Source organism: Lathamus discolor, chromosome 1, assembly GCF_037157495.1.
Source record: "Lathamus discolor isolate bLatDis1 chromosome 1, bLatDis1.hap1, whole genome shotgun sequence".
NCBI classification, from domain to species: Eukaryota; Metazoa; Chordata; class Aves; order Psittaciformes; family Psittacidae; genus Lathamus; species Lathamus discolor.
In genome coordinates this window covers 158,334,976-158,362,696 of record NC_088884.1, presented here as the reverse complement: position 1 = coordinate 158,362,696, position 27,721 = coordinate 158,334,976, and the positions used below count along the sequence as shown (strand labels likewise).

Genomic DNA, 27,721 nt, shown 5'->3' with positions numbered 1-27,721 from the left:
TAATAAAATACTGATTCTGCCATCTCCCAAGACAAAGATAATTGAAGCAGGGTCTTATACAAGTGAAATCGTAGAAATGTAAGAAACAATTTGTACTTCAAGCTATGACTTCTTAAATTTTACTGTCAAAATTAATATGTAACTGCTGCTTTCTGGCAACTGATTAAACTGATCAGTCCTTGTCAAGTCACAAATCATAAGTTTTATTGTGAACCATGATGAATAATAACCTGTACGGGCTGACAATCCACTCTAATTCCTTCTCAACTTTGTTTCATACTTGCCCAGCATGAAACTCTCCATATACCCAACACTGCGCTCAAAACTAACTCACACAGCTTCATACAATATGTGAACAGATCATCTCTCAAATCTTAGAACACTTCAGACTTTCGTAGAATCACAGAATGGTTTGAGTTGGAAAGGATCTTTAGATCATCCGGTTCCAAGCCCCCTGTTGTAGGCAGGGACTCTTCACACTAAACCGTGTCACCCAAGGCTCTGTCGAACCTGGCTTTAACACTGCCAGAGATGGAGCATTCACCACTTCTTTGGGCAACCTGGTTCAGTGCATTCCAACTTTGCATTGCACTGGAGAATTTACACAACCAAGAACAAAAAGAACAAGATAAATACAGGAAATTTTAATCCTGAAAGCCCTTAAGTGTCACCGGGTCTCCTGAGGTGAGTAAGTGAAACTCTTCAGCTGTTTGAGATTTCTTGGGTTTATAATCTACAAATTTAATCGAGAAGGTCAGAGGTTCTTTGATACCAATGTAAATAGTCTCACCAGGGAAATGAAGGGTTCTTTTCTTTTTCAACATCCTAAGATGCTGCTAACACGACACTCCTGGCTGAATCCCAACATAACAGCTGAACAAGTCAATGAAGGCCCATCTTCTGTTATAAATTTTAAGAGATTGATAATCCATCAATACTCCATACCAAGGTACTAACCAGCCACCTGACACTCAGCTACCCAAAAGACTTCTACATTAGCAGCAACAGTCTGGAAATACCACAATAGTGATACGCCAGAGCTTTTGTCTGGAAACATTTTATTATCAAATCAGTTGTGATTTCATTTTTTTTAATGCTTTTTGATGCAAATATTATGTGAGATTTCACCATTCATTGGTAATGTGTGCTGCTGTAAGCCAAAATACTGCTTGTCTCAAAATTTCAACAGTAGATATTGAAGCACTTTAAAAAGGAATTACCATTATACCCCTTCCATACGTGGAAAACAGAAAGGTGAATTGACTTGCCCTAATCCAATAGCAAAGCAAGGAAAACACTATTTGCTCTGATGCCACTATTCCTGTCCATTACGTTGTACAGTGTCCTGTGTCTGAAATATCAGTTATATCGCTCTTAAATATAGTACATCCTAATAACGGGGGATGATCAAACAATTCTGAAATCCATTGAACAATGAAATAAATTTTCACACATCAATAGATAGATCTGAAATTCGCTCTATTTTATGGAAGCTTTCTCCTTCAAACTAAAATGGCAGTCTTTATAAGAATAAAAATTTCCATCTGAAATAATAAGCCATTATCAATGCAATAAGAATGTACAATTCCACACAAATGTCAACTGCAACAATAGGAATAAAAGCAAAACATTGTCCACTAACAGCAGCAATGGAATTCCTTTTCCTCTTCTTCCTATGAGGACAGAATAGAATTAGTGAGCTTTTAATACTTCTCAAGAATCGAAAAAAAAAAAAATCAGTGAATGTTGAGTTGACCATTTCTATCATGAAAGCAATTTGTAACAAATACGAATGATGCTGCTGTTGGGTTTACCATTTGACATTTTGCCTGAAGTCCAAAACCATACATTCCACTCACAGGCTTAGCCCACACTGTGGCACCATTGCAGCAAATGCAGTCTCCTGAACACAGATCTGATAACACACTCTTGGAACACTTGAAAAAGGGAAGTGTGGGCTTATGACACAAAACAAGCTAAGAGCATTTCCTAGCAAACCCATAAACACCTTAAAACTTGTAACACCAAGTGTCTAGACTATGCTTAACTACCAGTTCCTCTGCACACTTCCCACAAATAGTTTTCAACCACTATGTTGGGTGGGGAGCAGGGAGGAAATTCAACTTTTAAATATTTTATTAAACATATTTCTAATACATTGCCAAAACCCCAGTACTTTTTAACCTATATTACTAACAACCTGAACATGCCTCAGACCCTTAGGATGTCTCTGCTCTGTCATACTGAATGTACTGTTCACTTTTATAGGGAAATGGTCCCTCTATAATGGAAATTAAACCTCAACTCTCCCCTTCCTGTTTCTTAAGTATTAAGTATTCCAAATAACTGATCACTAATTAGTATCTCTGGTGGTTCTCTCAGAACACATGACACATGCAAGCATGACAATCCTTCCCATACCCCTCTGAGGTGATCAGCACAATGTGAGGCTCTTCCATTAAAAGCCCAGGTTAACACTGAACCCTGTCAACTCAAGGAAAATCAGAAACATGGTCAAAGTCTCTCTGGCTGTATTTCAAACTCCCCCAGTATTCACCAGCCAGAGCACCAAGCTCTGATTTTCTTTTGCACTTCACATGACCACCATTTTTGAAGTTAATAAAAAAAAAAAAACCCTAACTACATATCATATGCATGCTTAAAAATAGGAATGCTATGCAATCCAAATAAATCAATATTGCTTAATCCTGCAAGAACCTAAAATGAGTGAATTCAGAATATCAGACTTTACCTGATTTTACATCGTCACTCGGTAATGTAAAAATCTATGCTGGGTTCTGGTTTTGTTGTGTTGGAGTAGGAGGATTATTTTAATATGGAGAGGATTGATTTCATTCCTGTATGCATGAGCTGCTGTTGATATTCCCAACCAGAAAGATTCCTTTCTAGAATTATCATCAATATATATTACAAGCGAGTGTTTACTTCCACCCTGCCCTGTTCTAAATGCCTCCTCAGTGTTAATTCCCAGAGCAAGGCTACAGGTCTCCTGCTCAAAATTTCTCTTCAGATTTTCTAATCCTTTTCTCCTTAATCTCCATTATATGAAAAGAAATCCATATATGCATGGTCTGTGAGAAGCTAAGTAACTTTACCTCTCACCATAGTTACCACATCTGATTTAACCACGGCTCCGGACATTGAATCATTGTCCTTTAAGATTCCAGATTTTATTTGTGTATGCCTCGATGCATTCAACAAGCATAAAATCCTAAAACCAGACTGATTTTAATATCCTTAGTATACGATTACATTTCAATGTATGCAACTGTAAGATAACGTACCATCCACCTCTGCTATTTCTGTACTGTGTGTGTTGTTTCCCAGGATCTCAGAAGCTGAAATGTTTAAATGTGATACTATGTCTGTCATTGAAAAGATTTTCTGTCTAATTCAATTCTTTGAATGATCCAAGGCAATTTTACATTCAGAATGTCATTAGTGTGCTCAACTATTCTATTAGACTTTTTTTTTTGTTTGTTTCTCATGGTAACCAATTATTATTTGACTTAGCAGAAGCTGTTCAAATATTTAAAGGCACTCCGAGATGGCAGGAGTTTATCTAGGAGCATACATGTTGTGTCACAGATATTCCTCTCCTTGCTCTCACTCGCCTTCTTTTTTATCCCCCTTTTCTTTTTCCCAAAACAGCAGCAAACAAATGAGATCTCGACTGGCCCCACTGTACCGCGAACGTGCTCACTTCATCTGTTTATATTAATATTCAAGTTACAATGGGCACATTTCGAAATTACAAGCTTGGTAGTTAAAACAGATGCTTCTTACGTTCCTTCATATGCACTGTATCCCTCTGCCAGTATCGTCAGGCGCAAGGCGAGAACTAAAGTATAAACATCTGCAACACCTCTCTGTTTTGTTAACATTCTTTCACACATTTTCTTGCTAACTCCAAAAAGGCTCAGCGGTGTTAAAAGAACCAACAAAATAAAAGCAGTGAAATTCGAAACATCTGCGCGATAGCAACGGAAAAGGGAATGAAACATGAATAAACAAAAACATGGCGAAAGTGGCCTGGGGTTGTTACACTGTCAGATCATTTTTCCAAGCCTAACATCAAGGCTTTTGTTACAACCAAAGCGGTCATTTGCATGGAGAACCAACAGGGTTTCTTCTTCTTCAGCGTTTCCCCGCTCGCAGCACACACACACACACACTCCCTTCTCCCCGACACACACCGAGGCAAAACCTCCCCTCCCGCACACACACCCCAAGGCTAAACGCACACCTATCCCCAACCCCGGCACCTCCACACCGCCGGCAACGCTCCGCGAACCGAGCAGTTTGCTACTAAGACGTAATTTAGGTATAAAAATAACAGACGAACCTTTGGAGCGCTGCCCCAGCCGGAGTTCCTCTCCCTCTGCTTTGCTGTTGCTGACAAGATCAGGCTGAGATGAACAAGTCCATGCTACTCAGACAGCCTCACTCCTCCAGCTTTGCACACACGCCGGGGGCTTTCAATAATAGCAAACTTTCCCAAAGTTAAAAACGGAATGAATTAAAGGAATGTAAAGCACAATGGCAGGAAAGCAGCAAGCACTGCCTGGGCAATTACTGCAGCAGCACGCAGGGCACTGCTCGGGAGTTAAGGCTGTGTCAGCACTTTCTTTCTAAACCCCCCCAGTTTTCAGGGGGCTGTTATTCCGAAAGAAAAATAACCTCCCTCCCAAAAACGGTCATGGCTAAAAATTAGCTCACAGGTAACCCCCACCCCCCTTTGCATTTTAAAACATCCATTCATAAAGTTGCAGGAGTCTGTGCACTTTAGCACTCAGTCCCATATGCCATTTTTTTTATGCAAATACTCTTTTTAAATGAGATTTCACAAGAATTTGATCTCTTTTGTGAATTTTGCCCCCCCCTTTTAATAGAAAAGCAAATTAATAAATACTTTGACACCTAAAAACCGTTTTGTGTAAAAATGGAGTAATTTCTAAATAACTTCTTGCCTGAAAGGTACTAGACGAGTAACAGAGATGTTAAATTGTGCACTCACGCAGCTGATTCAGCACAGACAATGGCCTCCACCGAGGTCTCAACTCCAGTCCATTACGGTAACTTTGTAACCTCAATTGCTGAGCGCATCTACATTTCCCCCTGATAAGGAAAGTGTCCTTATAATCATGCTAAAATAAGGAAACAAAGCATTTGATCTGCAATTTGGGCTTTACAAGGATGCTCTAAACTGTGGCACATCAGGACACTCCCTCCTGCTGTTGTTAATCGCTGGGGTTTGGTTGGGGGGAGAGGCTTTTTTGTTTGCGTGTTGGGTTTTTACATTCTTGGTAATTTCTTTTCAGATACAGAAACAAAACCACCAGTTTCTCCAGGCTATTTACATAAGCCAGACGCACTAATACACTTTTCAATTATAAGCTTAAAGTTACAATACCAAAACCAGAAAAACTCTAGTCATAATATTACTTTCTTCTAAGGTAAAAAAATAGGCACTTAATGTCAAAAATGCGCAATCGCCTGAAGTCGGCTGGGCAAGAAAATCAAAGCCTAAATTTTGCCCCTTTTTGACTGAAAGGGAATAGTCAAGACAACAGGCAGTTCATTCCATACTTACAACTCAATGTATCAATTCATCAAATTAGGCACCCCTCTGCTCTGAATTTCTGACTCCACAGTACTGTTGCATACATAGTACAGAAAATCAAGTAGCATCTATTAAAACAGAGCAATCCATTACAAACATTTGGTTGCTGTGCATATGACTCATGGAATCATTTAGGCTGGAAAAGATCTTTTAGATCATTAAGTCCAACAGTTGACCCAGCACTGCCAAGGCCACCACTAAACCCTGACACTAAGCACCACATCTACATGCCTTTTAAATACCCCCAGGGATGCGGACTCCACTGCTTCCTGGGCTCCCTGTTTCACTGCTTGGGCTGATCTGTTTGCTTGGACTGTATGGGACTGCAGGTGTCTTGGGGCTAGTATTTGAGGCCAGAATACCGGCCAGTGTTCCAGCAACACTTTTCTGTCAACATAGTCCTTACATCTCTAGATCACTCAGTGTTTGCTGGTCACCCTTATAGCAACAGGGTAAGTTAACTATAGGCTTTATACAGGAGACCTGGAGGTTTGAGTACCTTTACATTCACAAGTTAAATAAACTCTCTGGTTGTAGATGCTCCTGCTGCACCAGTCACTAGTCTTGGCCACACAGCACTCCTTTCAACAGGAATTCGCAGTTTATGACTCCCTGGAGAGTAAACTAGTAGATCTAATGAAACTCAGTAAAGCAACAATTTCCCCAGTAGGAATTGTCTCATCCTCATTATCTTCTAAAAGTCAGAACAGTTACTGAGTATCTCTTTCAAGGTATCTAATATTAGTACAGGTCATTGTGCATTTCTGTCATACAAAGGCAGCTGTCTGGCAGATGCTGAAGGCAAGCTGCTTTCATAGGAACACCTTAATCTGTCAACACTGTGTACAGTAGTAGTTAAAAATTAACAAAAATTCTTCTATTATCCAGAAAAAAAAAATACCATAGATTAAAGGTAAGGTCCTAAATATTTCACAACCATCCTAAGTCACCAGAAGAATATAGTGGAGGCTTCTACTTCTCCATTTTAAGATGGACAGCACAATCGCCATCCACCTGCTCAGAGGAAGATTGATCTTCTGGCCAGTGGCACAACCTGTTCTCCTACCTGATCCAACACAGGACTTTGTATCACTGCCTTATGCCAGCCTCAGCTACTAAACCAAGAAATGATGGTGACTCTTAGTCACTTCTGCCACCCCAGCAAAAACGTTAGAACGTCCACAAAGAGGGAAGAGAAGCAAGTGTAGAAAAATCTCCATCCACAGCAATTTTCTTTGGTACATGGAAGCAGAGCCCTAAGGTTTCTGCTTTGCTCCATCAAACAGCATATAGTTATGTTTCTGAAAGACATATAATCTACATGCAGTGCTTAATGGCAGACAAATGTTCTTCTCTAATCATTCACCCGGAGCAAAGTAGAAGACTATTGGAAACATTTTTAAGATATCATCAGATAAGCAATGTTCTCCTAGAGGTTTGTAGTATTCTGTACACACTGCTTAATTTTAACTAATTGCTGTTTCCCATTAATAAGACACTACATGAGGACAAGCATTACTAGATTCTGATTCAACTGGACAATGCTGAGAAATACAAAACGGAAGCTCATTTTTATTCTTCCTTTTACACAAGTAGGGGACAAGTTGAAATAAACAAGATGCTGTACCCAAACCCCCTTAGTAGACCCAAATATGTAGTTCCTATTTAAGAATAACGCAGGAGAATTTTTAAGACTGTAAAAGCAAAGTTGACTTGGTAATTAAACTAAATTTAATTAAATGAAGTCTCAGCTTTAGAACTTCATATGGTAGGTTAAGCAGAAGACATTTATTAACCTAATATTAAAGAACAAAGTACAACCCCAGTATATGAATAACCATAGCTGAAAAAAAAAACCAAAACAAACAAAACAACAAAATAACCATAAATACTTTGTTAAATTCAGCAGGAAACCAGAGATTTAACAAGCTCAAAATATCATTAGTTTAGTTATTATCTCCACATTTATCACACCAACATTTGTATTATAAATTAACAGCTGCAACCTAATGCTGAAAACATGCCAGAAATATGTATAGGTTGTATCAATATTTGCACATGGAGCCCAGACATAAATTAGCCGACACTCCGCACGTAAAGCTTCCTCTCTGAAGTTGCAATATTTAAAGGTTAAAGATTAGACATGCTCCCTCTTGTGTTAAACTAAGAATACACGGAATACATGCTGTTTTCTCTGACATGATAGTTGCTTGGCCATCTGTTCCATTAAGCAAAGCCTTTAACTTCGGCTACCAATGTCTGACAATCCTTCACCAATAATTCTGCAGTTTACAGGCAGATACAGTCTGAGCACATAACCTGTATCCAAAATTGTTTCACATTAAATTAGCTACTGTTTTGTCACAAAGGACCATTAAGAGATTACACAAGACATAAGTGGACAAATACATACATGACTTAGTAAATTACATGGGAAATCACACTTCTTCAGTCCCTATAAGCATCACAGGCCTGAAGTTTGCCATGTTCAAGCTGTTCTGCAACATCGATGATATGGAACTCTGAACAGCATATTTCCTTCTAAATACTAGCTTACAAAATATTTAAGACAGACAGAGGAAACTGGAAGGATTTACAATGACACATAATGATGCTTGTAAATACAGCAACAACTAAGTTTTCAGTCCCCTACTTCACAAGCTCAGGTGAACCGTTCCCTGCACAGAGCCTTAATGGAGTCAAAATCCTCCTTACACAAATCCTCTTGCAGAATCCGGCCCCAAGATCAAGTCTAGACATGAATGTTAATCCCAGGTGTAACTAACACAAATGTTTTACTAATATGCTTTTTAAACAAAGGCTTTGCACCTGGTTTGGGCTTGGCAAATTATGTTTAGACATACATTTGCTGATGATGGTCAGTACCCGACTGAATGCTCAGAGTAAACACAAGTAAAGAGTTTGCAGTCAAAGACTGAAGAGAATCTAACCCTCAAGTACATGACACTTTTATTTATCACCAGCTCTTTGTGGTGGATAGACACTCCCCCTGCAACAGGGCCCATGCACATTGGCAATGAATAATGTTACTGAATATTCTAAGAAACACATTTGTTAAATAGGACTTGCTCTTTCAAACCATTGCATGTGTTACATGTGTTTTATCTTCCTGCAAATAGTTGCGTCTATTTTTTTCTACAGTCTTCTGCAGACCAGAAATAACATAACCACAATGTTTAGGAAAGACAGAAAACAAGCCACATCAATGGATAACAGGTTTGGGGGTCTCTTTAAGGCCTGAAACCACAACAGCACACTACCTGAAACATACCTGCTGACAATAGCAAGCACCTGCATTGAGAAACAACTTTTGCCACTGAATTCAACAACAGAGGCAAGTTCGTACTGCTGCATGCACAGCTTCTGATCAGTACGTTTTCACTTTCTTTCTTATGCTTGAGAACTCGGAGCTTAAAGATCTGACAAAGTGCCTCCCGTTTCACCGAGGTACCCAAATCACAGTAAGAAGCTTCACACAGGGCTTCCCTCAGAGGGCGTTACGGTTGACACTGCCCTCTACACATTCCCAAGAAAGCAGGTTTTATGCCAACAGCCCGGGGATTAACACTGCAAAAAGTGATTTTATTCCCTCAGACACGCAAGTAGAGACAGTCTGCAGGATCAGCCCTCTTGGTTTTAGTACCGAAACATTCACGTATGTTCAGCAAAGGAATCACCGCTCGTTTCAACCAGTGCTTTTCACCTTAGGGCCCACCAACTCCAGCGGACCCCTCGCAGGGGCTGAACAGAGGTCAGCAAGACAAGCAAGCCTTTGCGGCTGCAAAGATCCACAACTCCTTCCAGATACAGCTGGGCACCCGCAAACCCGACCAACACAAGAAATAACGAGAGGAAACCCCCACAACTGCGACCCGCCGCTCTGAAAGCGTGGTGCTCGCCGGCACCGGGCGGTGATCAGCGCGGGGGGCGGCGGCGGCAGCTCCCTGCCCAGCACGGAGAGCAGCGGGTGGGAGTTCACGTCTTCCCCCTACTCCCCGAAGGAGCCGCAGGCTGCCGCGCCCGCCCGGCCAGGGAACGGGAGGCGGGCGCTGGGCCGGCGGGACAAGCTGCCCGGCTGCCGGGCACGCTCCTCAACGGCCGGCCGGGAGCCAACCCCCCTCCTCTCCCCACCCCCGTGCCCCGCGGGGAAGGCGAGACCGGCCCGGCTGCTGAACGAGAGAAGGAGGGAGAGAGCGTCTCCCGCCCCGCGCCGCGCCTCGCCTCACCGGGGGAAACTTAGTGCGGGTCCGCCCGGGAGCGGGACCCGCCGCGGCCTCCCTCCCCTCGGCGTGAGGCAACTGAGGGCCGCCCCCCCTCAGCAGCGAGGGCAGACGGCTCCGCGGTGGGCTGGGGAAGGAAGCGGCACCGGGCGCCTCCGCCTGCCCCGGCTGAGGGAGAGCGGCGGCGAGCGCGGGCGGGCGGGCAGCCCGGCACCGGAGAGAGGGAACTGAGGGAAAGGGGACTCACGCTGTGTCCGCTATTTAAACCTCTTCCCGCCGCCTGCGCCTCACTGACTCTCACTCACTCTCTCCTCCCCACGGAACTCACTAGGGGCAGCCCCCTCCCTTCCCCTCCCCGGCCAATATACACACAGCCACACGCCGGGCTGCCGCTGCCCCGCCCACCCTCCACAGGCTTGCTACCCATTCGCTCAGCTCTATGCCCGTCAACACGGTACCGCAGCCTGATTGGCTGGAGGTAGTGCCCATCAAAGTGCTCCCACCAGGCTCCGCCCCTCACCCCGCCCCTCCCCTTTCCGGACACCTCGGGGGGTGTTAAAACGGCCGTCACCGTCAAAATTTACTTTTAGGTCCCACCTACTGAGCGAGAGAGATTCTGATTGGGTGATGGGAAAGCTCTCGCTATCGCGATTGGTTGGCCGGATGTCCATAAGCCCCGAAAATCCCGCCTATCTTAACGCCGTCCCGCCACTTGATTTGTCCGCGTGTTCAGGAGGCCCCGCCCATTCGCACAGCACTACCCAATCAGGCGCGGCTTCTCAAACTCAACCCGCACGAATGGTCCGTGCGAAAAGACGGCTCTCATTGGTTGACGCCTCTCGCCCCGCTGTTGCTCTTCCGCCACCACTGTCCCGTGGAGCGTACCACAATGCCGGCGGGGAGGGGGGAAAGGGGGCGTGGCGCGGCCGTTGGTTCGTCCCGTCCCTATTAGGGATGGGGCGGAGGAAGCCGTGTATTGCCCGTCATGCCGCGCGCGCTGTAGGTAGCTCCCTGGGTCCGGGCTGGGGGAGGGCGGGGGAGGAGGAGGAGGAGGAGGGAGGAGGTCGGTGCCCAATCCAAGATGGCGGTGCAGGAATCAGCTGCTCAGCTCTCAATGACTTTGAAGGTGCAGGAGTATCCCACTCTCAAGGTGGGTGCCGAGCCTCCTTCTCCTCCCCTGGCACGGAGGAAGGGAGGGTAAAGCCGTTAGTGTCCCGTCGGAGCAGCGCTGAAGGCGGAGATGAGGGTTTGGCGAGCCGGTCTTCCTTAGCCTCCCCGCCTTCCGTCCCGCTCCCCACCTCAGGAGCCTCCGGGGTTGGGGTGGGGAGGGATTCCCACCACGTAGTTGCCCGCCCGTCCCTGTTTTCCTCCGCTTGGTGTCTCGGCTTCTGTCGCTACGGTTGCTCCCGTCCCCTCCCCCTCCGCGGAGGGAGAGGGACGTGCCTGGAATATGCCGCTCTCCACGGGTGTCTCCGTGCCCTGAGGTGAAAGGGGAGGCCCCCGGCCTCGCTGGGGACACAAAAAGGGTCGTTGAGGGCTTGTAGGAGCTGGTCGAAGCCGGGGGAGAAGTGAGGTCCTTGTGGCCGGGGTGGTGTGAGGGGGGGAGTCGGGCTTGGGGGAGAGAGGCTGTAGGGGCGTGTGAGTGATGATGATGGCTCGGGAAGACCGAGGTTTGCTTTAAATGCTCATCCCAGGTGATCAGCTGAATCTACGTGGCGTTGTTAGGAGACGTGTGAAAGGGGAGGGAGTGGAGGTGGTAGTGGAATATGGTTCCCTGGCTTCTTAGTCCCCCCGAAGATGGAGATGAGCTTAAAACATAAAGAGGGACAAACGCATTGGGAAAGACTGGAGGCCTGTGGAGGCGAATAAGCGGAGTACTTACAGTTTGGTAAAAGCATGGGTGTTCGTTAAGGTCCTGGGTCTAACTGGAGGATGGTAGTTTCCCAAGACGGCATAGGTGGTCTTTGGCTTTAACTAGGTATTGTAAAGCAAATGAAGGACTCGATGCTGAGCATTAAGGTCATCGCCTCTAAGAACTGTTCAACTGGAAGGATGATGCTCCTAGGAATCAATGGAAACCTTTGTTTGAAGTCTTGTGTAGGCAGTAGGTCTACCACATAAATAGCGATAACTGTGGAAAGCAGCTAGGAGAAGGATCTCTGTTGCAAAATGCTTATTTAAACGTCTCTCATGTTGGCGTATCAACATTTATCTATAGAAGATGTTTATGCAAAGTAAACTTTTCTGTGCCAAGATCGTGCTGTACTTTCACACATTGAGTATTGTGTGCTCTTTGCAGTGTTTGTTTTGCAGGCTTTTTAGCCATGTTGTTCTTTTGCACATCCTCCATCTCCACTCTCCTAGTTTCATTCTACTAAGGTCCAAGAAGCAGAAGGACAAAGTGCCCCATTTTACTTATGAAGCCTTCTTTCTGTCTTCTTGGTGTACTTTACAGCTACCAGCATCAAGCTTAAAATTTAAAATAGCTGTCAAGAGCACTCTAGCACTTTCCACAGCCAGAACACTGTGAAGGCATTTAAAGTTAAGATCATTTTAAGACTGTGTTTTAGATGTGTTCCAGTTGTTATCACAGCTTTGCTTGTTGCATTCCTGAAAAATTACTGGCAGTGAGGATCAGTGAGGTTTTGTGTTGCTGCTTATGTCTTAAGATGAGTTGTCAAAGTGCCAGCCATTTAAAAGGTAGAGAGTATTTTGGACTAATTCTTTTATTTCCACAAGCATTCTTTTTCCCTGAAAAATCTCAACAAAAATATACATGAGAGAATGGAATGTTGTTTGTAAAGTTGGGAAGCTAAATAGTAAGAGGGTGAGACATCCTTGCACTGAAACTCTTAATTTCCTAGCAAAGGTAATGTTTATTGATTCTTCCCAGCACCCATTCAACTTCTGGGTTGTTCCTTTAACCTTTTATAGCATTTTTCATTGTTTAAAAAACCTGTCAGAACAGTGTCTGCTCAAATCTTTTGAATGTATCCTCTTGAATGTTCTTAACTGTGAGTCATATATCAAAACATTTTTGGTGGTGGAGGTGAAAAAGCAGCAGGGAGAAATGAATGCTAAGGCTAAACTCTACCAAAGTAAGTTGAGATCAAATCCCATTTTGTTCATCAGGAGGCAGGTGCCTACAAGTTTATATGGAACTGAGCCTCTGTGAGTTTTCATTTCCAGTTTATTCCAGCACTGTGAGAAAAGAATCTATAGAATTTCTACTTTTTCTTCATTTTGTCCGCCAACACAGTAGCTCAGGTAGTTCTCTTGGCGCTATGGATGCTGGTGATTTTTCCTGATGTGAGTAAAATGTAAAAGATTGGAGACTTGTATTTATATCCTTCCTGTTTCCTCCCTCAAGCTTCCTCATGCCAACATCACTAGATAATAGTTGTGCAATAGTTACACATTTGCAGTATGTTCCACAGAGTGCCTTTCATTGCTTAAAACTGCAAAGGGGAATCCCTTTTCCCTTGCTAAGCTGTAGTTGCTGCAGGAGTGGAAATGCTTCTTCCATTCTTCAACAGTTCAGCTCAGGGGAAGTAAATAGACTTGTTCAGCTGCATTTAGGGAAGCTATTTAAGTGTACAAAGTAGTACTTGAATATTTCCCTCAATCCAGTCCCTTCTCAAGGACAAGTGGTTGCCTGCTATTCTTCCTTTAAAGTGCTCTTTTCCCTTTTTTTAATTAAAAAGCCTTCTAATAGAGAACTGTGCTGGTCTCATCTGAGAACATGTAACATGAAAGCTGACAACTTAAAAAAGACTGAATGCGAACATTGTTACCGTAGTTCTTTGCTGAAACACTAATAAACAGGTGATGACAGGAAGCCAGATAATTCATTCGTATTGTTAGAAGTATGAATAATCATTAAACTGAGCTAGCAAACTGTATGGAGTAAGACCCTGAAAGTGGAAGGCCTGAAAGCAGGGATGATCATTTGTGAAAATATTCTTATCTGGGCTCTTCACTGGCAAACAGTTCAGGGTTAGCTGGACCGCAACTGCTTTCAAAAACAGCCGATCAAAAGGAGAGCTGTAGAAGCACAGAATGTCTGAGCACCTTCTCAGAGCTGCTGTTTGGCTTCTCTTGCTGGCAGCTGTGGCAGGGGAAATGGTGGCAGCAGATTTAATAAAATACTGATTTCTCATGTAAATGCCATGTTTACCTGGTTGTTAAAGAGGGAAACTGAAAGGAAAATAGGATCATATGACACGTTTCTATCCTGAGTCCATGGAATCAGAGGAACTGAGGTTAGAAAGGATATCTGGAGACAGCCTTGTCTTACAGCCTCCCCTCAGGGTCAGCTACAGCAGCTTGCTCAGGGCCATGTCCAGGCTGTTCTTGATTATCTCCAGGATGGAGACTCCATCCTCTCAAGTGCTATGGTATTTAAACCAAATCTTTTGTTTACATGGAATGTTCTGTATTTCAATTTATGCCCATTGCCTATTGTCCTTCTACTGGTTACTGCGCAGAGCAGTCTGGCCGCATCTCCTTTACTCCCCCCCATTAGGTATTTATACAAATTGATGTGGCTTCTTCTGAGCCTTTTTTCTCTAACAATCCCAGTGCTCTCAGCCTCTCATATGTCAGATGCTTCACTCTGTTACTTATCTCAGTGGCCTTCTGCTGCACTTGCTCCTGTATGTCCCATGTTTCTTTTGTACTGGAGGCTGAGAACTGGACACAGCATTTTGGATGTGTCTAACTTGTGCTGAGTAGAGGGGAAAGATCACCTTCCTTCACCTGCTGGCTGTGGTTTTCCCAGATACGCTGTTGGCCTTCTTTGGTGGAAGGCCATGTCACTGTCTCACGGGCAACCTGTCTACCAGGACCCCGAGGTCTTGCTCTACAAAGCTGCTTTCTAGGTTGTTGGTCTCCAGCACATACTGGTGGATGTGATTGTTCTTTCCCGACTGTAAGACTTGGCATTTCCCGTTGTTGAATTTCACAAGGTTCTCATTTGTCCACTTCTCCAGCCTTTTGAGGCCTCTGCAAATGGCAATGCAACCATCTGGCGTGAGCAGCTCCTCCCGGTTTTGTATCATCTGCAAACTTTGGAGGTGCACTCTGACCCATTGTCTAGGTCACTGATGAAGATGTCAAACAGCTCAGGTCAACTTCTTTTCCCAGAAGCAGAAAAGGTGCAGGATTAATTTTTTGTATAATTGGTTGCACTGCTTTATTTTTTCACCCCTGTTTATACGCTTCACTGTAGGTTGGTTTTGAACATAGCTTTGGACTTGGATATTATGAGCCATATAGTACTTTTGTCCAAACTTTGAACCTACAGCAGCAAAAGTTGTTCAGTGAAAGTGGTTCAGACAGAACTTGAGGACAGAAGTAACACAACATCTAATGCACTGTCAGTATATCAGTGCACAAAAAACATATATGTGGCACTTCTAGATTGTTACTTGACGTGTAAAACACTCTTCAAGTAGAAGGTTGATGTGATAAGTTAAACAGGGATAATGGTAATAGTCAGCTCTGTACTAACTCAGTGTGAACACTTGTATCTCACACTAAATCAGTCTTCCAGCTGAGTGCTCTGACTCACTGAGTGTGCACTGAATGTCCATACCAAGCATTTATGTGCTGCTGAATAATGCACTTCCTGTTTTGACACACTGTGCATGTCAGCAAACAAGTGTGACATCTTTTGTGCTGCTGCTGTTCTGCACAGGGCTCTGTGCACCACTCTGGTATAAGAAAAATATGATACTGTGGGAACTTCAGAAGCTTGACATTGGAAAGCAGCTAAAGTAGGAGCTGGCTCCTGTGGGAACTGGTCTCTGCTCCACTCCCTATAAAATACATTAAGTGATTGATGAAGGAAGAAAAGGCAGGAAAAGGCAGTAAGTAACAGTGTGGCCATGAGCTAGAGATGTTGCTTGATTATCAGTATTCCATTGTGCGTGTAGGAAAATACTTCAAGAGAAATACTCTCAGACATTTTACAGAAGGCTTTCTGTTACTATCTTCAAAGCAAATACTTATCTGATGTTGCAATTCACAGCTGCAGTTGCAAACTTGATTTGTAGTGTTTTCACAGGACAGTGCCCTTGTGAATTTGGTTTGTGTATGTTTTCTGGTATAGAAATAATGTGCTTGGATGGTAGCTAACATGGGGTCTTTAAATGTTGACGTAAGGCAAGAATATCTATGAAATCTTTGGTTCTTTGCATAGTGAGTGTTTTTCAAGGGCTGGGGAACATGAGGAAAGATAAGCTTCAAACATTTGCTGGATACTGTAGTAGGAGGAAAATGTTTCATAGCCCTGTGTGATAGGGCTGGAACTCTCACTAGATGACACAGACCACCCAGTGTCAATTTTTCTCTCTCTAAACCTCTTCCCATGGTTTTTCAGTGCAGTAGTTCCTATATGAATCAGCACAGTAGTGTGCCTTTGGGGTCCACTGATTTAGGAAAGTACTATTTTGGCAGATAAATATTTGCTAGAAGGGCATGCTGGCAAAATTTGTCAGTTCTTGTAAACCTAAACTGCCTTCATTGTACACTTGGCCTCCCATAGCTTGCAGCCTGAAGATGCACTATGTAGGAAGTATTTTCTAACTCGGAATGTGAAATATGCCATATTACTTGGTCACTTACCGTCTGTTACTGCTTATTTAAATAAGGCAGGTTTTTGTAAAGATAACCCTATTTTGATAACCAGTAATTTAACTGCTTTACAACCTACTTCTGAGTCACCTGAGCTTTTTTCAGTGCTTTGCTGATTACCTTCAATTGTAAAAACTGAAGTGCAACAGACGTCTTGAGTAGAACTGTGGTCATCCATATATGCTGATACAGGTCTGCTGAATCAATAATCCTTAATTATTTGTCTTAGGAGAAGTGCTGTTATTTTAGCTGGAATAATTTTTTTGGGGAGTGGTCTGATTGGAAATAGGATCTCAAGCCTGAAGGCTCCAGCCAGTATCACAGTGTCTGAACTGTGCAAACACACAGGAGGACGGTAACCTCTTTAAATGAAAGAGGTGATACTGTGATTAAAATGAGCAAATATTTGAAGAAGAAAGAAGGATCAAAATGAATGGACTTGCTCAAGGCACAAACCTGCTGTGTGACCTTAGCTTAGCAACTTGACCGCTGCACTGAATAGGGAGGAATGTTAAGGTTTTCATTAGTACTCTCATATTTCTACTAAAAGGAGAAGAGTGAAGAAGTTTCTTCTGAGGCATGAGTCCAAGATGGCAGCTGTAAGCAAGTGTATACAAAATGCCTAGTCTCTGATGTCCTCAGTGTGGCTCTAGCTGGGACTCTAAAATGGCTTTCAATTTGCTTATACAGGGATGCAAGAGAGCTTCATGTAACTGTAAAATGGCTTTGTAAAGCACTTCTGTAGTTGGAAGCCTTGTTCAAAAGTTCATAATGTATTCACTAGGAAGTTACTAGCAGTTTTTGTAAAAGGATAATATTTGGAAGGATTGTAGTTACTTCTGTTGAGTATGTGTGCGGCAGATGGATAGTCCAAGAGTTTTCACTGCTATTTCTCTCGTATTGAAGTAGCAGCTTTGAATATTAAACTGCTCTTTTCTTTCTAGACACAGCTGCTCTAGAATGTGCGGTATTGTCTTCCTGCGCTGTAAAACTGACTTGATTTTAACAAAAGGAAGCTACATCGAAACTGTTTTTAAAATGAACTGGTTTTAAGTTGAAATGATCTTGCAACTGTACTTAGGCTTATAAAGTTTTCTGGTTTGATCTGTTTCTTTTCAAGAGTTTGTATTAATAATTGCACTTAATTAAACCTAAATCGAGCCTCTTATCCTTGAAATATACTACTTCTCATTTCTTTTAACTTTCTTTTCCTTTTCTGGTTTTGTTTAGAACATGGAAAAATAATGCTAATTCAAGGGATTAATAAGAGCCACCCATCAGAAGAATTCATTCTGTGAATAAGCGGTGACACAACTTACATTTTTGGATGAGTTCATTGACGAATAATGATGCTGACTCAGTTCTGAAATAATCCAAGAATTATAAAGGAAGAAATAGTGTATAAAAATACAAAATTTCGATATGGAAATGCTTAATTGTTATTGGTTTGAGGGGCAGATTTGCAACTGTTTGTTATACTCTGCCTCACTTTTGAAATGGCATCATGTGTAACATGTCCTCTTCTGTTTCGTTGAAGGTGATCATGGTGATCCAATTTAGTCTCGAGGAAACTTCTTAATGCTCGAAGGTGTTACTTGTTGAGTTAACCTTTTCTCTTGACACTGTTTACTACAACTATTTAGGAGATGCTTGATTTTTCTTCCATGTTCTCATACTTCCTCTTTCCTTTTGCATAAAATATAACTAAGTTGTCTTTGCTTCTGTTTTCGTCAAAGACAACGTCACTGTACTTCTCACTTTCTTTTCCTTACCTGTCTGTGGCTGGGCTTAATTTCGTATAAGGGTGCAATATATGGCATTTGAAAAGGCTTATTTATCCTCAGAGTCTTCAATTGAATTATCGTGGAGACCTGTAGATTGATGCAAATCTCTGATGCCTTTCAGGTATTATAGGTTAACACAATTGAGGAGAGGAAGCACATCATTTTTCTCACCCTTGAAAGGAGGGCATAGTTCTGTAACGGTTCCCCCCAGTTCATCTGGTAGGACTCTCTTAATTTATTTTCCTTGAACCTTCTTTTTTAATTCTTCTCAGTAGTTAGTTACCTGACTTCATGTACCTGGAAAGATTTTTTTAAAGATCCATTTCAAATTCCCTCCTGTCCATGATCCAGCTCATTTGAAGAGATACATGATGTAGGTAATTGTTAAAATAAATGCAAATGCACACTTCATGTGGGAAGGAGTTGCTTTCAGCTGGGAGACTGTAACATTAAAGGATGATTCACACAGACATCAGTAAAGTCAGGATACGTAGCTAAAACTTCCCTGCATATGAGTTGGTACTGCTGTCAAGTTCACAGACTCGTAAAATCAAAGACTGGTTTGGGTTGGAAGAGACCATAAGCTCAGCCAGTTCCAACCCCCTGCCATGGGCAGGGACATCTTCCACTAGACCAGGTCGCTCCAAACCCCATCCAACCTAGCCTTGAACAGTGACAGGGATATGGGCAGCCACAACTTCACAGGAATAGAAGTTGACAGCTTTACCACACCTCCTGTAAGGAAGTCTTGGATGGGATTTTGAGGAAATGGTGGTGACACAGAGAGACTTGGTCAAAATGGAAGCGGTAGCATGTGGACTATGAGGCTCAGGTGTCTTTCTGTGAGAAGTTAGACGTGATGAACTTCTTTCTCCCAGATACAGGAAGAAATTGGATGTTGTTTTCCAGAACTGCAAACCTATGTAAGAGATGGTTGTTTCTGTTGTCTGTACTGTTTTCAGTAAAAATCAGTTTTCACCTTTGAAAATTCCTGTTAACAGGAGGCTGGGGAATGATTCATGGTCTTAATTTCACCACTAAAAAATTCTTGCTTCAATTGTGATGACTTTTTTGAAGTATCACTCTTAATCTATCATTTCCAGCAACAAAATGATAGCCATACAAACTGTTTTTTTACTGTGTTTCTTTCTGCTGCATCTGAATGCTTTTTATATGTAGTCACTGTGGAGGAGAAACTATTTTTGATTAATGTTGTGGTCTGAAAGAGGTTGTTTAGGTTTTAGTTTCTGGTTTTATTTGGGATGCTTTAGGCTTGAATCTGCAGAAGTGAAGAAGGAATGTAGTCTGTGTTGTAGGGTGTGACTAAATCAGTTTGAGAACTGGTGTGCTAAAGGTCTAGTGTAAGGCTAGACCTTGGGGGAGGTTAAAGGCTTATGTTTTTCACAACCATTTTAATTGTGAAAGAAATGTGCAATTCAGTCTTTCAGTATAACTATATACCAGTTACAAAACCTGATGGGAAGCCTCAGGCCGGTATTTGAAGTTTCACGTAGTAGGCGTCACACTTTGGCCCAACATACTGCACCTTTAAAGGAGTAGAAATGCAGGATATAACAGTTATTATAAAATAAGCTTATTTGGTTTAGGAAAAAAAATGTATTTTTTCTGAGTCCAGTCTTCTCTCTGACAAATGCTGAAATAGCCTGAAAAGTTGTTTTGATAGCTGTGGAAGAAAGACTAAGTAAAAGACTGTTTTGGTGCCTCTACTTAAGTAGAATTTTTGTGACATTCTTAATACATGCAGTTGATTTTATTTTTTTTCCCTCCCAATCAGTGGCTTATTATAAATAAAATAGTACAGTAGTACTGTCCTGACCAGCAAATAGGGAATAATGTGCATCAGTTAGCGTGATTTCTAAAAAGTCATGCCATACAAAGAGAGTGTTGAGGAAAAAAAAGTGGTGGTGGATTTAGTTCATAGCTTATTGGTGTTACTGAATGGATTTTTGAGATATCCCTTACCAGAAGACAGAAGTTCTTATATGGGTGGGTAACAAGGCAAGGTGAGAAACAAACATCAAGATTTGGTAGCTGACCTCAGTAATGGAAGAAGGTTAGTATTAGCATTGTGCTGGTCAGTGCTGCTGATGTTCAGGTGTTTGTACAGCCTGGAGGAGTTAGTGAGTCCTGAAATGATCTGCTTTCCTTGATGCTACTAAGATAATCAAGGTATTGCAGATATAACTCAAGTGTGAAGCATTAGAGAAAAATGAGACCCAGTATTAAAATAGATGAAATTAGATATTGACAAAAGTATAGTGTGATACAGTTCTTGGGTATGGTGAAAAGAAGAAACAGTCCTAATTTTATGTAGATACCAGAGTTGGAAATGATCATCGTTGCTCAGTGGGATCTTTGGGGTTATAGTGAATATTTTCTGGGAATGACTGGGTTGATTTGACAAATTTAGGATGAAAGGGAAGAATGGAGAACCTCATTATGTAGCAGTGAAAATCCACAGTGGTTTCTTCTTCCAGGTAATATGAGTTACCCTTATTTTCTCCCTTCCCTCATCCTGCTGAAGGATATAGCAGAACTGGAAATTGTCTACAGAAGGGCAAGTATCATAAGAGATCTGGAATGGCTGTCTTTAAAGAATGGTTTAGAAAGAACCTCTTCAGTCTCAAGAGACACGAGAGGCACAGAAGAAAATGAATATTCCCTCTCTTGCTTCCAAAAACAAGAACATAAAGGGTTTCAAATTAGGCCAGCAGTTGACAAGTCAAAACCAAGGAGAGTTTCCTCGCATAATGTGTGAGGCTGTGAAATGTCTCACCACAGGATACTGCAGTGCTGAAACTCTACAGGTCAACAGCAACCAGTAGAGTTCATGGATGAGAAACACCTGTGATATATAGAATTCCTATCTCTAGCTCCAGAAGTCCAAAGAAACTATTTGGGATTAGTAACATTGGTTTTGCCATTCTTCAGGTGTTGTCATCTTTCCGGGTGTTTTCGGATAAAGGATAGTGACAGACGAGCGACTTCTTGTCTTGCTATGGTGGCTGGTATTTTCATGGAGATGAATTTGGTGTCAAAATTAGCAGTGGGGATCTCTGATCCAGTCTTTTTCTAGATGAATTCCTAAAATTGATGTAAGGAAGAACTTCTACAGACACTATAGTCCAGCTTTCTGCTTGAAGCTGGGCTAATTTCAAAGCTAATCTGAGCTGCTCAGAGCTCTGCCTAGTTCTGAAAGTTTCCAAGGGTGAAGATTCCACCACCTTTCTGGGCTGCTGTTCTAGTGTTTACCAACCTTCCTGGTTAAAATATGTTTTCCTTATGTCCAGCTGGAATTTTCTTTCCTGTCAGTTGCCAACTCTGTCTCCTTACTTTTTTGCTCTGAAACTGAGAAAAGTTTGGCTGGCTCTTACCTATAACCTTCACCTCTAAGTACTGGAAGACTTCTACCAGAAAGCGCCACTCCCAACTCCATGTAGCCTTCCCTTCTGTAAGCCTGCCCCCCACCTCAGCCTCTCCTTTGGATTTGGTCTCCTCAACCATTGTGGTGACAGCCTTCTGGACTCTTTCCAGTTTGTCAATATCTCTTCTTTGGTGGGCAGGGGAAGTGACCTGAAAACCAGACTCAGTATTCCAGATGAGTGTGAGTGCTGAGCATAGAGAATAATCACTCCTCTCAACCCACTGCCTCTAAGCCCACTAATGCAGCCTGGTATGTGATTAATTTTCATTGCCACAAGAGACTGCTGATTTGTGTCTAACCTATTGTCCATAAGAACCTCTACGTCTTTTTCTGCAGAAATAGTCCTAGCCAGTTATTCCACAGCCTGTGCTAATGGATGGGTACTTTTGTGCCAAGTACAGGGGTCTGGTTTTTGCCTTGATTGTGTTTCATAATTTCTTGGTGTGTTTCTGAATGGCAGCTCTGCCACCCAGCATTATCAAGCATTCCACCTCTGTTGTCCTCTGTGAGCTTACTGATTGCATACTCTGTTCCATAGTGCAGATGGTTGGAGAGGATGTGTAAAAGCTGGTAACATTCCTCAGGAATCAGGCAGTGTTTGTAATTGGCCGCTGGGTAGCTTTTAAACCACCAACAATTATTCTTTGAGCATGGCTGTTGCATCAGTCCCTAACCCATGTTGTATTCCAGCCATTCAGTTCATATATTCCCAGTTTGGCTACGGTGGTGCTGTGGGAAATGACATCACTTGTTATTTTCTGGTCCCATGTACCTGTATGTCTTCAGCTTGCTTTACAGTTCTCGTGCTAATAGTGCATCTCTTTCCAGACTCAGTTGCTCTATGTGTAATCAGGAAGGCTTAGGAGAAGGCTTTACTATTAAAGACAAAGGCGGCATTTAGACATGAGACTTTCTGTTGTCCTTTGTTGCTAGGTCACAAACTCAATTCTGTAGATGCTTTTCATCTTCCTTATGCTGCTCATCTGTCTATGAAGCCCTTGTAATTGCAATTGAGTCTAAACTCCAGTTGAATAAAGTAGATGTGTCTGTTGGCCATGATGGTAACAAGTGCTGGATTTCTAGCTGTGACGTGGGATGCTTTTCCTCCATTATGGCTGAAGGACTATAGCACCTTTGTGAAGAATAGCTTGCCACTATTCATATTTCTCCTGTTATCTCCTACTTTCTCCCAAGCACAGCACCCTTCAGCAGTGTAGGTCTTCACTTAGTTCAGAAACCTCAGGTATGGAGTGAGTGACTGTGTCTATCATGGAAGCTGCAAGCATGTGTTGAGGCTGAAACTTTGCTGCATTCTTGAGATGCCATTAAGCTGCTTAGTGGAATTCAAGGCACTAAAACCAGCATAAGAAGTCCAGTCTGGCTGTCTGGCTCTCTCCAACATAAATACCATTGGAGTAGCAGGGCTTTTTAAGTTCTGATCACTACAGTTAGTGAGCTTCTGTGCAGGGGGAAATGACTTGCATTCTGCTTTCCCTTTCTATGTTGTTAAAGGTGTGTTCTCAGGCACACTTTTCTACAGCAGACTTTCTCTGTTTTTATGTATTTGATTTATAGATGTACATAAGTGTATACACATAGATATGTTTTAAAATCCTTAAGAAGAAGATAAAACTTAAGAATCTCACTAAAATGTTGGTATTGAATGTGAAAACCAAGGTAGGTATGCATTGCAGGATTCTGTATAGAAGATTGACTGACTTAGCTTTATTTCCGTAACTTTTTTACAGATCTGTAAGAAACACTTGGGAAGCATATACAGTTTGCAGACCATCGGAATAGAATATATGCAGGCATTGGGTACTTGCTGTTTCTTTCTAGTTTTAATATGTATTCAGAAAGATTAAGAAATTGGCATCAGTAAATTAATGGCTTACTGAAGAATTTATGTTGAAGGGAATATATTTAGTATCATTAAATTCACTATATATAAGGGTATTTCAAGTTGATTTTGATGTGACTTACTGAAAGAAATATTACCTGCAGTTGCACAACTAAAGCAGTTTTAGCTACTTCATGGTTTTAGACCTAGTCAGTGTTGCCTTCCTAGCTTATTCCCATTCATGGGCTGGAAGAACAGTGTGTTCGGGCTGAAGGCCAGATAGCATCACAGTTGAAGTCCTAAGTGTGAGCTAAAAAAAATGTCTTCTGACATTCTTAGCTCTGCTCGCCTCTTATGTGCTGTTCTAACTTAAGTCAAATTCCTTTTCCTTAGGTTTAAGGTTGACCTGGTTTAGTACATGGTTAAGTTGAATCCTGTTTCAGCAGCTGATGAACAAAAGCAGCAGAATCTGTTTAGTGACACTGAATTTAAACAATGCTGCCCACATATTTTACATCTCTCTTTTATGTTTTCTTGTGTGCTCATGGTATGAGCCTACTGAGGTGTGGTTTTCAAGCTCGAGTGGGTAGAACAAGTTGGTATTGTGCTTCTACACAATACATTCTGGTTGATCCTTGCTGCTTTATTTCAATTTTTGTCACTACTTAGCAGCTTAAGGTAATGCTTCCCTAGGCTGAATTCTGCAGGTCACTCTTGCCCCTAAAGAGTAAGCATGTAATCCAGGTTTGGTTACAGAGATGTCACTGGCAGTAACATAAAGTGGAAAGTGTCTGACAGGCTTGTGGCAGCTGTCTCTTAGTCCAAAATGTTTGATGTTTGCTATTTTATAACTGTGGTACCTGAAAATTAAAGTGAACCATAATTAAGAATTTTTAGGATTACATCTTCTAGAGCATTGTTTTCTGCTCTCCTTCCATTTACTTTCATTGTTAGAGGAAAAAAAATCAACTTAATGGTACAGTGCCTGAAGAGTTCTGCAGTAAATCAAACTAATGTTGGGAAACAGGGTCTCTTGGAGCATAGGAGCTGTGTTAGTAACAAAAGAGCCAGCTGCTCAAGATGCAGAGTTGAGATAAGATGCTTTCTCAGTAAGGAATGTTCTAAATTTTGGCACTTGTAGTATCTAGTCCTGTAAAGTAAGTGTGAAAGCTGTACCTGGATATGATTTATAGTATAGCTCTGTAGTAAGAAACAAGTTCCCACACAGATTACGAAGAACTTACTGTCAGTTTCAGTTGTGATATATTTATTTGTAAAATAGTATCAAAGTGTATAGTAAACAAACTACTAGTCCCTTCCACACAGGATATTCAGATGTATAGTATATAGTAAACCAACTACTAGTCCCTTCTACACAGGATATTCAGATGTTTTTTGGGAGTAGGGAAAAAAATAAAGATAAAACCAAATTCAAACCTGTTGCACCTAAACACATTAGAAATGCTATATAATGATGCCAGTTGAAATTGAAAGTGCAATTGTTCTAAATGCCGTATGAACACAGCCTGTGCCAGAAACTAAAGAGACAGAGCATGGGAAACGGAAACTGTTATTGCTCTTGTGTGCAGATAAGAAACTACAAGGAAAAGGAGATTAAACCTAGATAATTCTTTTTCATACTGACTAGATCTGTGCTGAGTTCAGTTCAACTCACTGCTCAAAATTGAACAAAACTACTTTTTGCAGCCAAGCAGATACCTCAAATCAGTAATAGCTGTGAAAGTCCTGACTGTAGCTTTTCAGCGTGGCATGGAAAGCCGATTTGCAAAGTACCTGTAGAAGTTAAATTCAGCACATGTGAGTAGCTGAAGGAAACTTACTTTTTGATGAATAGTAAGAAAAATGCAGTGGAGAAAAAGGGAAGAAGTTGTCTTGATGCTGTCTGGCATCAAGTCTTGGAGTTGGAAATAGGCTTCCATGTTCAAAAGCATGTTCAAAATAATGTCCCCTTTTTCCCTCAATGCCCGTTCTATCTATGGGGCTTTAAAACCTTTCATTATTATGAGGAAATGAAGGCAAATAAGAGCTCAGGATGGAATAGAAGATGATTATATAGACAATTAAGTAGGTATTGAAGACTTGCGTATTGTGATGGTTTATGTGGTTTGAGTTGCAGGACTTGCCTGGGATTTTAGGGAAGGATATATGAGGAAAATAATTAGTCTAGTGTCATACTTCCTGTGGTAGGGGCTTGTTCTGTCATTTGACTAGGTCTTAGTTTGTGATGCCAAAAACCAATAAAAAGATCACTTCAGTGTTTCTGAGAGGAAGAGGAGCCCTTTTATATCTTGTCAGGAGAATGCTTGTCTTCTGCTACAAATAAGAACAATCTATTGTGGGTTATACACAGTCTTGGAAAGCAAGTGCTTGATCCTATGAATCTTTGGCACATCTTCCTTACGTTGAGTGTAACTGTTTCAAAGTGCATCTCTAGTAGTAACCTCTCTCCTAATAGAGTCTAAAAGTAGAGTGGACCCTGGGGATACTTGCTTGTATGCCAGTGATTAGAAGAAAGAAAATGGAGGCAATCTTGATATAATTGATTAGAAGTGCTGTACTTGAAAGATTTGTAATCAAACATATATGTGGTACTAAACAGAGCACTGATTTGCATTTCCCATTTTACCTATAATATGTGTAATGTGATTGCTAGCTAAATGATACCTCTGATTAATGGAAAAGCAATCAAGATTATCATAACTGTCTGAAAGAACCTCTGGTGGACTTCTGCAAGATAAAAGGTATAGGTGAATTAAGTGTATAACACTGGAATGGTTTTAGTTCTAAAATTCCTGTTTCTGTAAAGTAATAGGACTCCCTGTCTGGATTACTCATGCTGTTACTGCAGTGGAGGCAAAATGATGGGAGCAGCTCAGTATTTACTGTCAGCTTTCCCCAAATCAGTTACCTTAAAGTTCAACCAGGCTGTAGACTGTTCCCGTACATGTGTCCCTAACAGCCATTAGTAGCGGTTTTGATGTGGTTGTCCCATAAAGGCATGGGATGAGTGGGACGGGAGACCTTCAAGACTGGTTAGTCTCCAAGCTGAGGAATGGAGCCTTAGAGTAATTTAACTAACTTAATTATACAGGGTTTGGTGGGTTTTTTCCATTAAGAAAGCTTCCATGGAGTTTATTTTGGCACTTGTTACAGTCCTACTGGAATGAATATTAATATGTAATCCTTCATGGGCAGAAGTAGGTAGGAGACCTATTAGATTTCCTGAATAAGTATGGTGTACTATGTATAAATATTTCAGTAGCTGATGTGTAGTATCTGTGCTTTCTCAGTTAACTTTCTCTTATAGAAGTAAATGTAAACTTAAATGTAAATAAATGTAAACTTAAAAAGCCATGTTTTAAAGTGTGATCTCCTAGTTGTAGTGAACTTGTTGCTTTCCTTTGTTAGATAGACATTTGTTGTGGCTTTCTGTTCTCCCTGAATCATTTCCATCAGTGCTTGCTACAGTCAAAGCAGGAGGATGGGTAAAATCTGTAACAGAAAAGGATCTACCATCTTTTATTTCCTGTCAATGTTTGGTTTTTCATTATCTTTGAAGTGCTATCTCCTTGCTGAGAGGGCTTAAATAAGGGCTTTGACATGAGAACTCAAGTTTGATTAATGACCACTGGTATCCTGCAACCTCGGAGGTGTCCTGACTGCATCAGATGAAATCAGCAGTCTCTAAACTCATAGAAGACCTGCCATATTTTAATACAGAAGTTATAACAACTTGGTATTTCTTTAGGTGCCATATGAAACACTGAACAAACGGTTTCGAGCTGCACAGAAAAACATTGACCGAGAGACCAGCCACGTTACAATGGTGGTGGCAGAGCTGGAGAAGACGCTGAGCAGTTGTCCTGCTGTGGATTCAGTCGTTAGTCTCCTGGATGGAGTAGTTGAAAAACTCAGTGTTCTGAAACGAAAGGTAAGCTGTGTTCTACCTTGTGATTGCTGTGTCTTTACAAAGTTAACACAAGTAGTTTTCTGCAATGCTGTTTGCCTGGATTTTCTTTTCAAGACATAGGTATTACTGGCACTGTGAACAAAGGCGTTAGAATGCACAGCAAAACGTCAGAACTTACTGTGTCTTGCTTCACTGCACTT

The 27,721-nt window shown here is 41.8% G+C and overlaps 2 protein-coding genes across 4 annotated transcripts in view; one reads left to right on the top strand and one right to left on the bottom strand.

Annotated features, from left to right (window-relative positions):
- The window catches only part of CTBP1 (C-terminal binding protein 1), a 256,911-nt gene extending 246,704 nt beyond the window's left edge, over positions 1-10,207 (bottom strand). Inside the window, exon 1 of the mRNA XM_065661068.1 lies at positions 10,133-10,207. The gene's annotated coding sequence lies outside the window, so the exon portion shown is untranslated. The remainder of the gene's footprint in view (positions 1-10,132) is intronic.
- A 586-nt stretch (positions 10,208-10,793) lies between these two features.
- The window catches only part of MAEA (macrophage erythroblast attacher, E3 ubiquitin ligase), a 51,128-nt gene continuing 34,200 nt past the window's right edge, over positions 10,794-27,721 (top strand). The window contains exons 1-3 of one of the 3 annotated variants that reach the window (XM_065661153.1): positions 10,964-11,035; positions 18,427-18,524; positions 27,360-27,542. In XM_065661153.1, coding sequence (XP_065517225.1) covers positions 27,435-27,542 — 108 coding nt within the window. In that variant the 5' untranslated portion in view covers positions 10,964-11,035; positions 18,427-18,524; positions 27,360-27,434. Of the gene's footprint in view, positions 10,885-10,937; positions 11,036-18,426; positions 18,525-27,359; positions 27,543-27,721 lie in introns of those variants that run through there. The other 2 variants (XM_065661146.1, XM_065661136.1) reach the window with 2 other exon arrangements.